Source organism: Octopus sinensis, linkage group LG2 (genome assembly GCF_006345805.1).
Source record: "Octopus sinensis linkage group LG2, ASM634580v1, whole genome shotgun sequence".
NCBI lineage: Eukaryota > Metazoa > Mollusca > Cephalopoda > Octopoda > Octopodidae > Octopus > Octopus sinensis.
The window spans coordinates 9,200,909-9,214,587 of record NC_042998.1 but is presented as its reverse complement, the minus strand read 5'-3'; the positions used below and the strand labels follow the sequence as shown (position 1 = coordinate 9,214,587).

Genomic DNA, 13,679 nt, shown 5'->3' with positions numbered 1-13,679 from the left:
GCAAAAGAGACCGATAGAATAAGTACTGGGCTTACAAAGAATAAGTCCCGGGGTCGATTTGCTCGACTAAAGGCGGTGCTCCAGCATGGCCGCAGTCAAATGACTGAAACAAGTAAAAGAGTAAAAGAGTAAAAGAGTATATATATATATATGTGTGCGTGTATGTTTGTGTGTCTGTGTTTGTCCCCCCAACACTGCTTGACAACTGATGCTGGTGTGTTTATGTCCCCGTCACTTAGCGGTTTGGCAAAAGAGACTGATAGAATAAGTACTGGGCTTACAAAGAATAAGTAGCGGGGTTGAGTTGCTCGACTAAAGGCGGTGCTCCAGCATGGCCACAGTCAACTGACTGAAACGAGTAAAAGAGAGTAAAGAGAGAGTTACTGTAATTTAACCCTTTAGAATGTAAACTAGCCATATCTGGCCACAATATTCTACCTGTTTACGTTTAAACCTGGCTAGATCCTGCCTCTCAAAGCTATAAGATAACGAGCAATTAATTCCAAGCAACATATATAAATAAGCATTACATTTGACAGAATAATTTGAATGCTAAAGGGTTAAAAGCTATATAGTCCAGACATGTGTGTGTATAGTAAAGAAGTTTGTTTCTTAACTACATGGATGATTTGGGGTTCTGCTCCAATGCATGACCCCTTGGGCAAGTGTCTTCTATTATAACTCCAGACTGACCAAAGCTTTATGAATGGATTTGGTCGACAGAAACTGAAAGAAGCACATTTTTGTGTGTGCACGTGCATGTGTGTGTGTGTGTGTGTGTGTGTGCATAGCTGTATGTGCATGCATCTGTGTGTCTGGTTGTTTCTCCGTGTCTTGACATCTTTTCATCACGTTTTGCTTACGTCTCCCTTCAGAACTGACAATGATAGTTACTGAAGGCAGCTTGTTGAGATATAAATTACTTATGTGCCTAGGTACAGACTCATTTTACACAATGGACACAAAGTGGATGGCCAGATTAATAAATACAAGCAGCGTCATTCATCTCCAATATTCTGTGAAAATATGTCTGGTCATGGGGAAATATTCCCTTGTTAGCAAACAGGTGAGTGGGTGGTGAGTGGGAAGGACATCTGTCTAGAAATTTGGCCTCAGTGAAATCTGTCTGACTCATGCAAGCAGGGAAAAATGGATGTTAAAATGATGATGATAGTAATTATGAGGATTTTGTTTTCATTTTCTTTTCTGTTTTATTTTTTCATTACAAGTTTTTTTTTTTTCTTTCTGTTTACTTTTGTAAGTTGTGTTCTTTTGATAAATGAAGAAGATTAAACATTTAAGAATTCATCAGGATTTGCTTAACCCTTTAGCATTCAGATTATTCTGTAAAATGTAAAGCTTATGTATTCACACCATGTAAAATTAATCTTGTATCATTTCATGGCTTTGAGATTTCAATGATGTGATTCTTTATTTTTAAAATGACACAATAAAATAGCTATGAATGACTATATCTGACTAGTTTGAACATAAAACAGGTAGAATATTTTGGCCAGATATGGCCGGTTTAAACACTAAAGGGTTAAATCCTCTCTACAGAACCTGCCAATGATCGTTGCTGAAAGCAGTTTGTTAAAATGTAAACACTTATATGCTCAGGTACAAACTCATTTACATAATGAGTACAAGGTTGAAGGCCAGGCAATAAATACTAATCTACTGGTACTCTAATAACTAATGTCTGGTTACATTAGAGCCAGACTATGACCTAATCAAGCAATGCATGTAAGAACAAAACAATTTGCTGACAGACCAAACTAATCCATGGCATGTCTACTGAACATCCCATAGATCACTCCCACATAGTTGATCAGTTTCATTTGTATTGTATCTTCTTCATGTATGCTGAGATGACTGAAGTTACCTAGCAACAATATGTGCAAAGATGATGGATGAATTTATTACTTACCCTTATTTGGAATATTTTGTTCTACTTGCTTCAGTCAACATACTTGAATACTTGATGGATGTATTCTCGTAATTAAGGCTTGGGAGATATTTATTTTGGAATTAGAAAAATTGTTTGTATGTAACATTAGTGTCGCCAATAATTTATTCAAAATTATGCAAGTATATTTTAGAAAAACAAAGTTGTAAACAGAGAAAAATGAGGAATGTCCTCATGTATTTGTGTAATTAGTTCATCGGCTTTTATCACTGAAATGTTGAATTTGGTGTAGTGTTCCTCAAGTGGTGGTGGTGGTGGTGTGTAGTGGTGGTGTGGTAGTGGTGGTGGCAGCAGCAGCTGTGAGGATTGAAAAGGGGTGAGAGGCAAATTCTCATGTTTAATAAAAATGAAGATGATTTTAATTGTTTCAATCCATTTTCTTATATTCCTCTTGAAATACACTTTGTTTCAATTAATTTTGTAAATAATAAAGAATTTATTAAATTAAGTAACTTTGTTGTTATTAAAGCATAAATTAACATTAAATTTTGATGGAAGATCTTAATTAAGACCATTATAAAACAAGGAATTTGTACCATAAAATCATGAATAGTTTCAGGCAGTTTAGTATCAAAAGAGATAAATTTCCAAACCCAAGGCAAAGATATAAGAGTTATATCAATACAAACTGTGATTTAGTAAAACAGAGCTAAAGTTTCAGGAGTATGCTTAGATCATCTTTTAAGTTGTAACTCCTGATTGACGTTGCCCTTTCTCTGAGTTTCAATTATGTTAATTGCTCGAAGTATGAGTAGTATAACCTTCAGTATTATTAGTAAGTGCATTTATGTACTGTAAAGAACTTTATTACCATGTTAAGTTCTTGCATCGACATTAATAGTCTCATTTTTGGCCAGGAAATACCAGAAATAAACATGATAGAAATGTTTTCTAATTGACTTTTTTTTAATGTTTCCTTTTAAACAATTTGAAAACTTTTCTAAGTTTAATTTGAAATATCTAATTTCAACTTTTCTTTTTCATATATGTATGTATTATATATATACAATTACATATATATAGCTTCTTACTGTATCTGGCAAACTCGATAAAAACTCTACTGCATATCAAAGGAATATCGAAAGTATTCAAGCAAATTCAAATTTAAATGTATCAAATGTAGAAACAAAAACTCAAATGCTCTTTGAAGAGATAAAAACCTCATTGGAGTCACAAATTCGGAATATTGAAAACGATGTTAAAAATTTGGATTTGACGTTGATGAACAGCGTAAGACAAGAAAACAATGGCCAGCTCCAACATTTGGTAAGTTTAAAAAATTTTTTTTTTTTTAATATTAACTCTTTTATTGCAGAAATCAGATATATCCATTCAAAATTTCATTGCATAGAAAGTAGTTTTATATACCAATCTATCTTTTGTTGAAGAATATCATACCTGAACTTATTTTCTGCTGAGATATGTCAAGTTTATTGAGACAATGCGACTTGCAGAAAATACAAATTCTATTTTTTGTAGACATTGAACATTATTACAGAAACTGCCATGAAATTTTATTTCACTGTTAATGGGTTAATATCCAGGTATTTCAGGTACTACATTTAATAATTGTTTTCTCTTAAGTTGCATTTATTTGTTTAGGTTACTGTAAAATGTTTGATTGATTTACTGGTGTGATTCAATAGACTGCATCTTGAATTGTTGTTTCAATGCAGGTCAACTCAGACTTAACAGATTTATAATTAAAAGAATTCCAGCTATAATAATCCCATTTTTTTTACAGACATTGTGTAAAGTATTACATCATCCAATGTGATCCTCCTTTGTTAAAGAAAATAACATAAACACAAATATACATACATATCTATATGTGTGTGTGTGCATGTGTGTTTGTGTGTGTATATATATATATATATATATATATATATATGATATGTACGTATGTGTGTGTATATGTTTGTATGTGTATATATATATATATATATATATGATATGTAGGTATGTGTGTGTTTATGTTTGTATGTCATCATCATCATCATCATCATCATCATTTAACGTCCGCTTTCCATGCTAGCATGGGTTGGACGGTTCAACTGGGGTCTGGGGAGCCCGAAGGCTGCACCAGTCCAGTCAGATCTGGCAGTGTTTCTACAGCTGGATGCCCTTCCTAACGCCAACCACTCCGAGAGTGTAGTGGGTGATTTTATGTGCCACCGACACAGGTGCCAGACGAGGCTGGCAAACGGCCACGCTCGGATGGTGTTTTTATGTGCCACCGACACAGGTGCCAGACGAGGCTGGCAGACGGCCACGCTCGGATGGTGTTTTTATGTGCCACCGACACAGGTGCCAGATGAGGCTGGCAAACGGCCACGATCGGATGGTGTTTGTTACGTGCCCACAGCACGGAGGCCAGTCGATGCGGTACTGGCTACGGCCACATTCGGATGGTTTTCTTGTGTGCCACGTGCCACCGGCACTGGTACCACAAAGATACAAATTCCATTGATGTTCATCTATTTTGATTTGTTTTGATTTTCACTTGCCTCAACAGGTCTTCACAAGTGTCACAAGAAGGAAGGTAAGCACAGGTGGACTGACTACGTCCCAGGTAGGGGCCACGGGTTATGGCCTGACTAGTCTTGCCGGGTCTTCGGATGGTGTTTTTATGTGCCACCGACATAGGTGCCAGATGAGGCTGGCAAACGGCCACGATCGGATGGTGTTTGTTACGTTCCCACAGCACGGAGGCCAGTCGATGCGGTACTGGCTACGGCCACGTTCGGATGGTTTTCTTGTGTGCCACCGGCACTGGTACCACAAAGATACAAATTCCATTAATGTTCATCTATTTTGATTTGTTTTGATTTGATTTGATTTTGATTTTCACTTGCCTCAACAGGTCTTCACAAGTGTCACAAGAAGGAAGGTATGCACAGGTGGACTGACTACGTCCCAGGTAGGGGCCACAGGTTATGGCCTGACTAGTCTTGCCGGGTCTTCGGATGGTGTTTTTATGTGCCACCGACACAGGTGCCAGATGAGGCTGGCGAACGGCCATGATCGGATGGTGTTGTCGGTGCGGTACTGGCTACGGCCACGTTCGGATGGTTTTCTTGTGTGCCACCGGCACTGGTACCACAAAGATACAAATTCCATTGATGTTCATCTATTTTGATTTGTTTTGATTTGATTTTGATTTTCACTTGCCTCAACAGGCCTTCACAAGTATCACAAGGAGGAAGGTATGCACAGGTGGACTGACTACGTCCCAGGTAGGGGCCATGGGTTATGACCTGACTAGTCTTGCCGGGTCTTCGGATGGTGTTTTTATGTGCCACCGACACAGGTGCTAGATGAGGCTGGTGAACGGCCACGATCGGATGGTGTTTGTTATGTGCCCACAGCACGATGGCCAGTCGATGCGGTACTGACTACGGCCACGTTCGGATGGATTTCTTGTGTGCCACTGGCACTCGTACTACAAAGATACAAATTCCATTGATGTTCATCTATTTGGATTTGATTTGATTTGATTTTCACTTGCCTCAACAGGTCTTCACAAGTGTCACAAGAAGGAAGGTATGCACAGGTGGACTGACTAGTCTTGCCGGGTCTTCGGAAGGTGTTTTTATGTGCCACCGACACAGGTGCCAGATGAGGCTGGCGAACGGCCACGATCGGATGGTGTTTGTTACGTGCCCACAGCACGGAGGCCAGTCGATGCGGAACTGGCTACGGCCACGTTCGGATGGTTTTCTTGTGTGCCACCGGCACTGGTACCACAAAGATACAGATTCCATTGATGTTCATCTATTTTGATTTGTTTTGATTTTCACTTGCCTCAACAGGCCTTCACAAGTATCACAAGGAGGAAGGTATGCACAGGTGGACTGACTACGTCCCAGGTAGGGGCCATGGGTTATGACCTGACTAGTCTTGCCGGGTCTTCGGATGGTGTTTTTATGTGCCACCGACACAGGTGCTAGATGAGGCTGGTGAACGGCCACGATCGGATGGTGTTTGTTATGTGCCCACAGCACGATGGCCAGTCGATGCGGTACTGACTACGGCCACGTTCGGATGGTTTTCTTGTGTGCCACTGGCACTCGTACTACAAAGATACAAATTCCATTGATGTTCATCTATTTGGATTTGATTTGATTTGATTTTCACTTGCCTCAACAGTCTTCACAAGTGTCACAAGAAGAAGGTATGCACAGGTGGACTGACTAGTCTTGCCGGGTCTTCGGAAGGTGTTTTTATGTGCCACCGACACAGGTGCCAGATGAGGCTGGCGAACGGCCACGATCGGATGGTGTTTGTTACGTGCCCACAGCACGGAGGCCAGTCGATGCGGAACTGGCTACGGCCACGTTCGGATGGTTTTCTTGTGTGCCACCGGCACTGGTACCACAAAGATACAGATTCCATTGATGTTCATCTATTTTGATTTGTTTTGATTTTCACTTGCCTCAACAGGTCTTCACAAGTGTCACAAGAAGGAAGGTATGCACAGGTGGACTGACTACCTCCCAGGTAGGGGCCATGGGTTATGGCCTGACTAGTCTTGCCGGGTCTTCGGATGGTGTTTTTATGTGCCACCGACACAGGTGCCAGATGAGGCTGGCGAACCGCCACGATCGGATGGTGTTTGTCATGTGCCCACAGCACAGAGGCCAGTCGATGCGGTACTGGCTACGGCCACATGATATGTATGTATATATCATTTTCATCATGACAGTCTTCCACACAGTTTTCATCTACCAAATTCACTTACAGGACATTGGTTGACCCAGGATTAAAATAGAAGATACTTGCCCAAGGTGCCATGCAATGAGGCTGAACCTGAGACTGTGTAGTTGCAAAGCAAGCTTCTTAAATTATTCCCAACTATTCCTGCACCTGTTGTAAGGTATAATCTGTGAGAGATTTAACTGCTATTCTTTACAAGCCAAGAGATGATGAAGGTGCCGAGCTGGCAGAAACGTTAGCACGCCGGGCAAAATGCTTAGTGGTATTTCGTCTGTCGCTACATTCTGAGTTCAAATTCCGTCGAGGTCGACTTTGCCTTTCATCCTTTCAGGGTTGATTAAATAAGTACCAGTTACACACTGGTGTTGATATAATCGACTTAATCCATTTGTCTGTCCTTGTTTGTCCCCTCTGTGTGTAGCCCCTTGTGACCTGTAAAGAAATAGAGGTTATCCAACAATGCCCTTAATATCATAAACATGTAAGGGAGTGAGCTGGCAGAATTGTTCACACACCGAGCAAAATGCTAAGCAGCACTTTGTGAATCTTTATGTTCTGAGTTCAGATGTCACTGAGGTGGACTTTGCCTTTTATCCTTTGGGGATTAGTCAGATAATTATCAATTAAACCAGTGTCGCCTTACTGGCTCTTGTGCCGGTGGCACAGGAAAAAACATTCGAGCGAGGTCATTGCCAGTACCGCCTGACTGGCCCCCGTGCTGGTGGCATGTAAAAGCATCCGCTACACTCTCGGAGTGGTTGGCATTAGGAAGGGCATCCAGCTGTAGAAACTCTGCCAGATCAAGACTAGAGCCTGGTGCAGCCATCTGGTTCACCATCTCTCAGTCAAATCGTCCAAGCCATGCTAGCATGGAAAGCAGACATTAAATGAACGATGATAAACACTGAGGCTGATGTAATTAACTTACCCACTCCCCTGAAATTACTGGCCTTGTGCCAGATTTGAAACCAATATTATAAACATGAAAGGTGGTAAGGTGGCAGAACCATTAGCACACTGGGCAAAATTCTTAGCAGCATTTTGTCCGTCTTTATGTTCTGAGTTCAAATTCCACCAAGGTCCACTTTGCTTTTCATCCTTTCAGGTTGATGAAATAAGTACCAGTTGAACAGTGGGGTCAATGTAATCAACTCACCTCTCCCTCTAAAATTCTGGCCTTGTGCCAAAATTTGAAATCAATACTATAAACATCTAAACAACAAGGCACATACAGAACATATTTACACCAGACATTCACTACTCTCAAAATTAAACTGAGTGACCTTGCACTTAAGTAAAATATCAATATTACATTAAGAGCTGTAGCTTAGATGTGTGAGTCCCAGATTTGATAATTATTGATCTGACTGGTGATTTTAATTCCAAGTTCAATTACCAACAAAGCCGAATTGACAACACACTACCTTTGTTTCAGTTAATCTTAAAGATAATGAAGAATTTTGTAAAATAAGTTTATCGTTTACAAGGTAGTGTTTGAAACTCTAAAACAAGAAGTTTGTATTTTAGAACAGAGGCATTCTCAAGCAGATTGGTATTAAAATGATTAAGATTTTGTACACAATATATAAAAGCTAGATACATTCATAGCCAATAGTACATACTACATAGGCACAGGTGTGGGTAGACTCAGGCATGGCTACATAGTAACATGTTTGCTTCCCAACCAGATAGTTCTATGTTCAGTCCCACTGCATGGCATCCTGGGTGAGTGTCTTCTGGTGTAGCCTTAACCCTTTCATTACCATATTTATTTTGAGATGCTCTGTGTTTCTTTCAATTATTTTAGATGTAACAAAGAATTTAGTAAAATAACATCGTTATCATTAAGCTAGTGTTAGGAACATAAATTGTGACTAAGGTTTGGTGGAAGATTTTAATTCATGAAAACAAGACATTTGTACTACAGAGCCAGAGCCAGTTTCAGCCGGGTTGGTAGCGAAAGGGTTAAGTTGACCAAAGCCTTGTGAGTGGATTTTGTAGACAGAAACTGAAAGAAGCCCATCGTATACGTGTGTGTGTGTTTGTCTTCTATCACTGCTTGGCAACCAGTATTGGTGTGTTGATGTCCCTGTAACTTAGTGTTTCAGCAAAAGAGACTGATAGAATAAGTACCAAGCTTTAAAAAATATAAGTACCGTGGTCGATTCATTTGACTAAATTTCTTCAAGCTGGTGCCCCAGTATTGCTACAGTCTAATGACTAAAACAAGTAAAAGAGTAACAAAAGAAAAAAGTATCAAGTATTTCATGGAAAAATTATTTTAATTTGCTAAACTTAATGAATAATAATCTGGTTAAAACAAAGCTGACACTCGCTGACAATACATCGAAGAGGCCAGGGAACAGAAGAAAGAAGACATGCACCCAACACCAGAGCTGAAGACACCTCCGAAAGAGGGGGCCCCGCCATGTCAAAACGGTAGAGGAGTAGGGGCCGAAACCGGACGTGGTTCCTCCTGATGATGCCTTGAGCTAACTGGATCCTATAAAGGAGCTGTTGTGGTAGCAGACCACGAAACACGGTTGTAATTCCTTCCTAATCTGGTTAAAACAAAGCTTCACTATTTGTCATAACTGGAAATTATCAGTTCAAAGTATTAACTATAGTGCCTGTACATTGTCCCTCAGCTTGTTATATATTATAGCCAAGTGACCCTTAAATCATACTCTAGCATCTTAAAAAAGGGCATAAGAGACAATGTGCTTCTGGGTTGGGTGCATTGTATTTGGGGGAAAAGACAAAAATTGATCATAACTGGAATACTCTTCAGTATAGGTTTGCTTGATCAGAGCCAACCTGGGGCTAAACAATGATGTAGCCATTTGTGTATCATACTTAATGCAAATACAGTGCTGGGACAATTTTTGTCTCCCTCTGATATATATTGCATTTTTCCCAAAACACATCCATAAGAGATGTTATCTCTGGGTAATTACCACAGTAAATTTGCCTTTCAGTGATGTATTTACATTAAGCTAACTGGCATTCCATCAGTTACAACAACGAGTGTTCCAGTTGATCAGAGCAAAGGTGTTCCTTTGATCTGCTCATGAAATTAACGTGCAAGTGGCTGAGCACTCCACAGATAGATCCACCCTTAAAGTAGTTCTCAGGGAGATTCAACATGACACAGAATGTGACAAGACTGGCCCTTTGAAATACAGGTACTACTCATTTTTGTCAGCTGAGTGGACTGCAGTAATATGAAATAAAATGTTTTGCTCGTGGACACTAAGTACCACTGGGAATTGAACTCACAATCTTATGATTGTGATTTGAATACCTTAACCACTGAGTCACACATCTTCACTTGGCATTGGATGGCTATTATCTTTTAACCCTTCAGCATTCAAACCGGCCATATCCGGCCAAAATATTTAACCTGTTTCATATTGAAACTGACCAGATCTTGCCTCTCACCTCAGCCCTACCATGTCATTCTAAAACTAAAAAATCACTTCACCTAAATACTCTAAACTACAAGATAATGCATGACTAATTCAGAATAATGTGAATAAATAAGCCTCGCATTTGACAGAATAATCTGAACACTAAAGGGTTAATCTTACTTTTATGGCATATAATGGGACTTTCTCTTCTGTTGCAATCAAACAAACAGAATGCATATATTTTAAACAAATTTGGATTCCTTTAGCACACTTGTGTTCATTTGCTGGGTCATTATAATAAATATGTATCCAGTAATGATATCAGAGATGATTTCACCTTACATCCATAAATCTAAAGGTCAGCAACACATCTATTGTTTTCTTGGAAAAAGAATTTCATCTTGGAACTATAACATATGGTGTAGCAGTTGTTGTTGTTGTTGTCTTCTTCTTCTTCTTCTTCTTCTTCTTCTTCTTCTTCTTCTTCTTCTTCTTCTTCTTCTTCTTCTTCTCTTCTTCTTCTTCTTCTTCTTCTTCTTCTTCTTCTTCTTCTTCTTCTTCTTCTTCTTCTTCTTCTTCCTCCTCTTCCTCCTGCTTCTGCTGCTGTTAGTTATATATTCCACCACAACATTCTCTTTTTTCTTTTCTCCCTTTTTTATGCCAGGCGGCCTTTATGGAGCTAAGTGAAGCAGGTATGTTTCAGAGCTTAGCCCACAACTACAACCCCAGGCCAATAAGTGAGTCTCTTCTAAAAAGTCATATAACCTGCTAGGAATAACAGTTACATTGCTTTGAATTCACATCCTGCTGGTCACATTGGATAATATAATCCTTATTATACCTTAGAAAAGACTGGATGGTAAGGTTTGAATATAGGATCTGCTGAACTAACCAACAATGACAATAATAAGGGTGAATGGTCACTACATGGTTCTTTGACCTGTTAGAAACAGTACTCAAATTCTACTCAGATTGCAGTACTTTTTGGTTATCTCACACCCATTAAAAAATTGTCATTAAAAAACTGGGTTATCTTCCCACTAAAACACTGAGTTTATGTGGCAACAAGAGATTGGATTAACCCTTTCGTTACTGTATTTTTTTTTTAGATGCTCTGTGTTTCTTTCAATTACTTTAAATATAACAAAGAATTTAGTACAATAACTGAGTTACCATTAAGCTAGTGATAGGAACATAAATTGTGACTAAGGTTTGGTGGAAGATTTTAATTCAAAACTTATGAAAACAAGACATTTGTACTCAGAGCCAAAGCTGGTCCGGTTTCAGCCAGGTTGGTATCGAAAGGGTTAAAAGAGTTAGATCCTTTTGATTCAATACTTCAACAGGCATAGCATGATTTGTTATAAAAATGTGATCAGATTCATTCAGTAAGATGTTTAATTTTTTCAGTTTTTATATTTATTAATCTTTTCAGTTTTGTATGATTTCATCATCATCATCATTTAACGTCCGTTCTCCATGCTAGCATGGGTTGGACGGTTCGACCGGGGATCTGGGATGCCAGAAGGCTGCACCAGGCTCCAGTCTGATCTGGCAGTGTTTCTACAGCTGGATGCCCTTCTTAAAGCCAACCACCCCGTGAGTGTAGTGGGTGCTTTTTACGTGCCACCAGCACAGGTGCCAGGCGAGGCTGGCAATGGCCACGATCGTATTGGTGCATTTTACGTGCCACCGGCACAGAAGCCAGTCAGGGCGGCGCTGGCATCGGCCACGATTCGGATGGTGCTCTTTACGTGCCACCGACACAGGGATCACAACTGCAGTTTCCATTGATTTTGATGTTGGTGTACTTGACTCAATGGATCTCCTCAAGCACAGGGTCGAAATGGTGTTTCTTCACTTGCCACCAACACAGGAGTCAGTCCAGGGGTCCTTAGATTCCATAAGACATTTCATCTTTTCACTTTCTTTTGTTGTTTTATTGAGGGTTAAACAATTTTGTAGTTGAGGGACATAACCCAATTTTTTTAAATGGAGTGCGATAACCAAAAAGTACCACAAACCCTACATATTGAATAGTGTAGTGCAGTACCTGGAGAAAGAAATCAGGATGGTCACAGTTGGTTTGTCTTGGATCACAGGTTTCTTCAGTCATGTCTGACTCAGGGCTAAATAGCAAGGAGAGGATACAATACCTCTTTAGTTAATGGAATACTACCTTATCCATTCAACCGTTTCCCTCCATTCAACCAGTTCTCTCTTCAAATTATATGTAGTATTTTGAGAGAGAGAGAGGGGGGGTTGTGTGTGTGTGCATGTACAGGTGTGTGTATGTGTGGGGGGGGCGTGTGTGTGTGGGGGGACGTGTGTGTGTGGGGAGGACGTGTGTGTGTGTGTGTGTGTACATGGATGGGTTCTCTCAAGAGACGTTCTATCAGCTATTTTTCCTGACACATTTTATGTCCTGAATAAATTATGGTTACCCAGAAACAAGAAGAAGAACAACAACAGCAACAACAATATCAACCACTGTGACCATGACGACCACTATGATGACGACGACAACCACCACCACCACCACCACTATAACAACAACAACAACAGCAATTATAAGCTCATAATCAGTGAAGCTAGCATGAACTAGCTAAGACTGCCTAAAAACATTAATGGATGCATCATCAATAATAATAGCATGGATAGCATTTATTCCAGCCCCACAAAACAAAGCAAAGAGTCAGTGCCTGAAATAAGGACGGGGGGGGGGCGGGGTCAGGGAAGGGCTTTTTTTGACATATCTCTTTGTGTATTTTAACAAAAACATGACTACCTACATATGTCAGAATATACATGCAACAGTGTGGGTTGAAATTTATTTCTGGGGTGGCAGGCAGGCAGCAGCGGTGGCAGCGTTATCAACAACAATGTTCCTACACATATAAATAGAAACACACAGACACACAGACAGATATAGACAAATACTACTACACACATGCACATGTACACTCCTACAAAACCTACACTCATACATATTCACTACCTCTTTGTGTCGCTTTCTGTTACTGTCCTCCTCTGTCTGTTATTTTCAGCCTTTCTGAGTTTCCTCTAAGCCTTGACAACTTTTGTTACTAAGTAACTGTAGCTTCATACACTTATCTATTTATTTATTGTTTTTGATTGTGAGCTATTAGCTCCACACCCAATTATGAACATACTGGAATAATCTGCTTTATTTTCTCAAACCAATTAATATACTATATTTGCCAGAGCATGTGGTTAGTAGCTTGAGTGATTTCCTAAATAAATAGCCAACAATTTAAATAGCAGTTAGATATATACTTGTTGTGGATTAAACACACTGATTTCTTCTTTAATTATCTATTCACAAGCCGTTCACATCATCTTTGTTATAGCATATCCCAAATGATTTTGAAGTGTTGTGGGAGGTATATAACCTCATGGTCAAAACCAAAGCCATAGGGAGTTATAGCATGGTAGTATATGTATCATATTTTTACTTATTATATTAGGTACCTGGGTAGTCATTAGTAGACATGAAAAGCCTCCCATCCCTGCCATCTTTGACCCAGTGGAATATCAAGGATATGACAGTTGAGGGAGAGAGG

General features: G+C 39.7%; 1 protein-coding gene across 1 annotated transcript in view; it reads left to right on the top strand.

The window, feature by feature from the left end:
- LOC115232377 (protein FAM81A-like) overlaps positions 1-13,679 on the top strand; it is a 170,187-nt gene that overhangs the window by 74,925 nt on the left and 81,583 nt on the right. Inside the window, exon 4 of the mRNA XM_036511460.1 lies at positions 2,993-3,235. Coding sequence (XP_036367353.1) covers positions 2,993-3,235 — 243 coding nt within the window. The remainder of the gene's footprint in view (positions 1-2,992; positions 3,236-13,679) is intronic.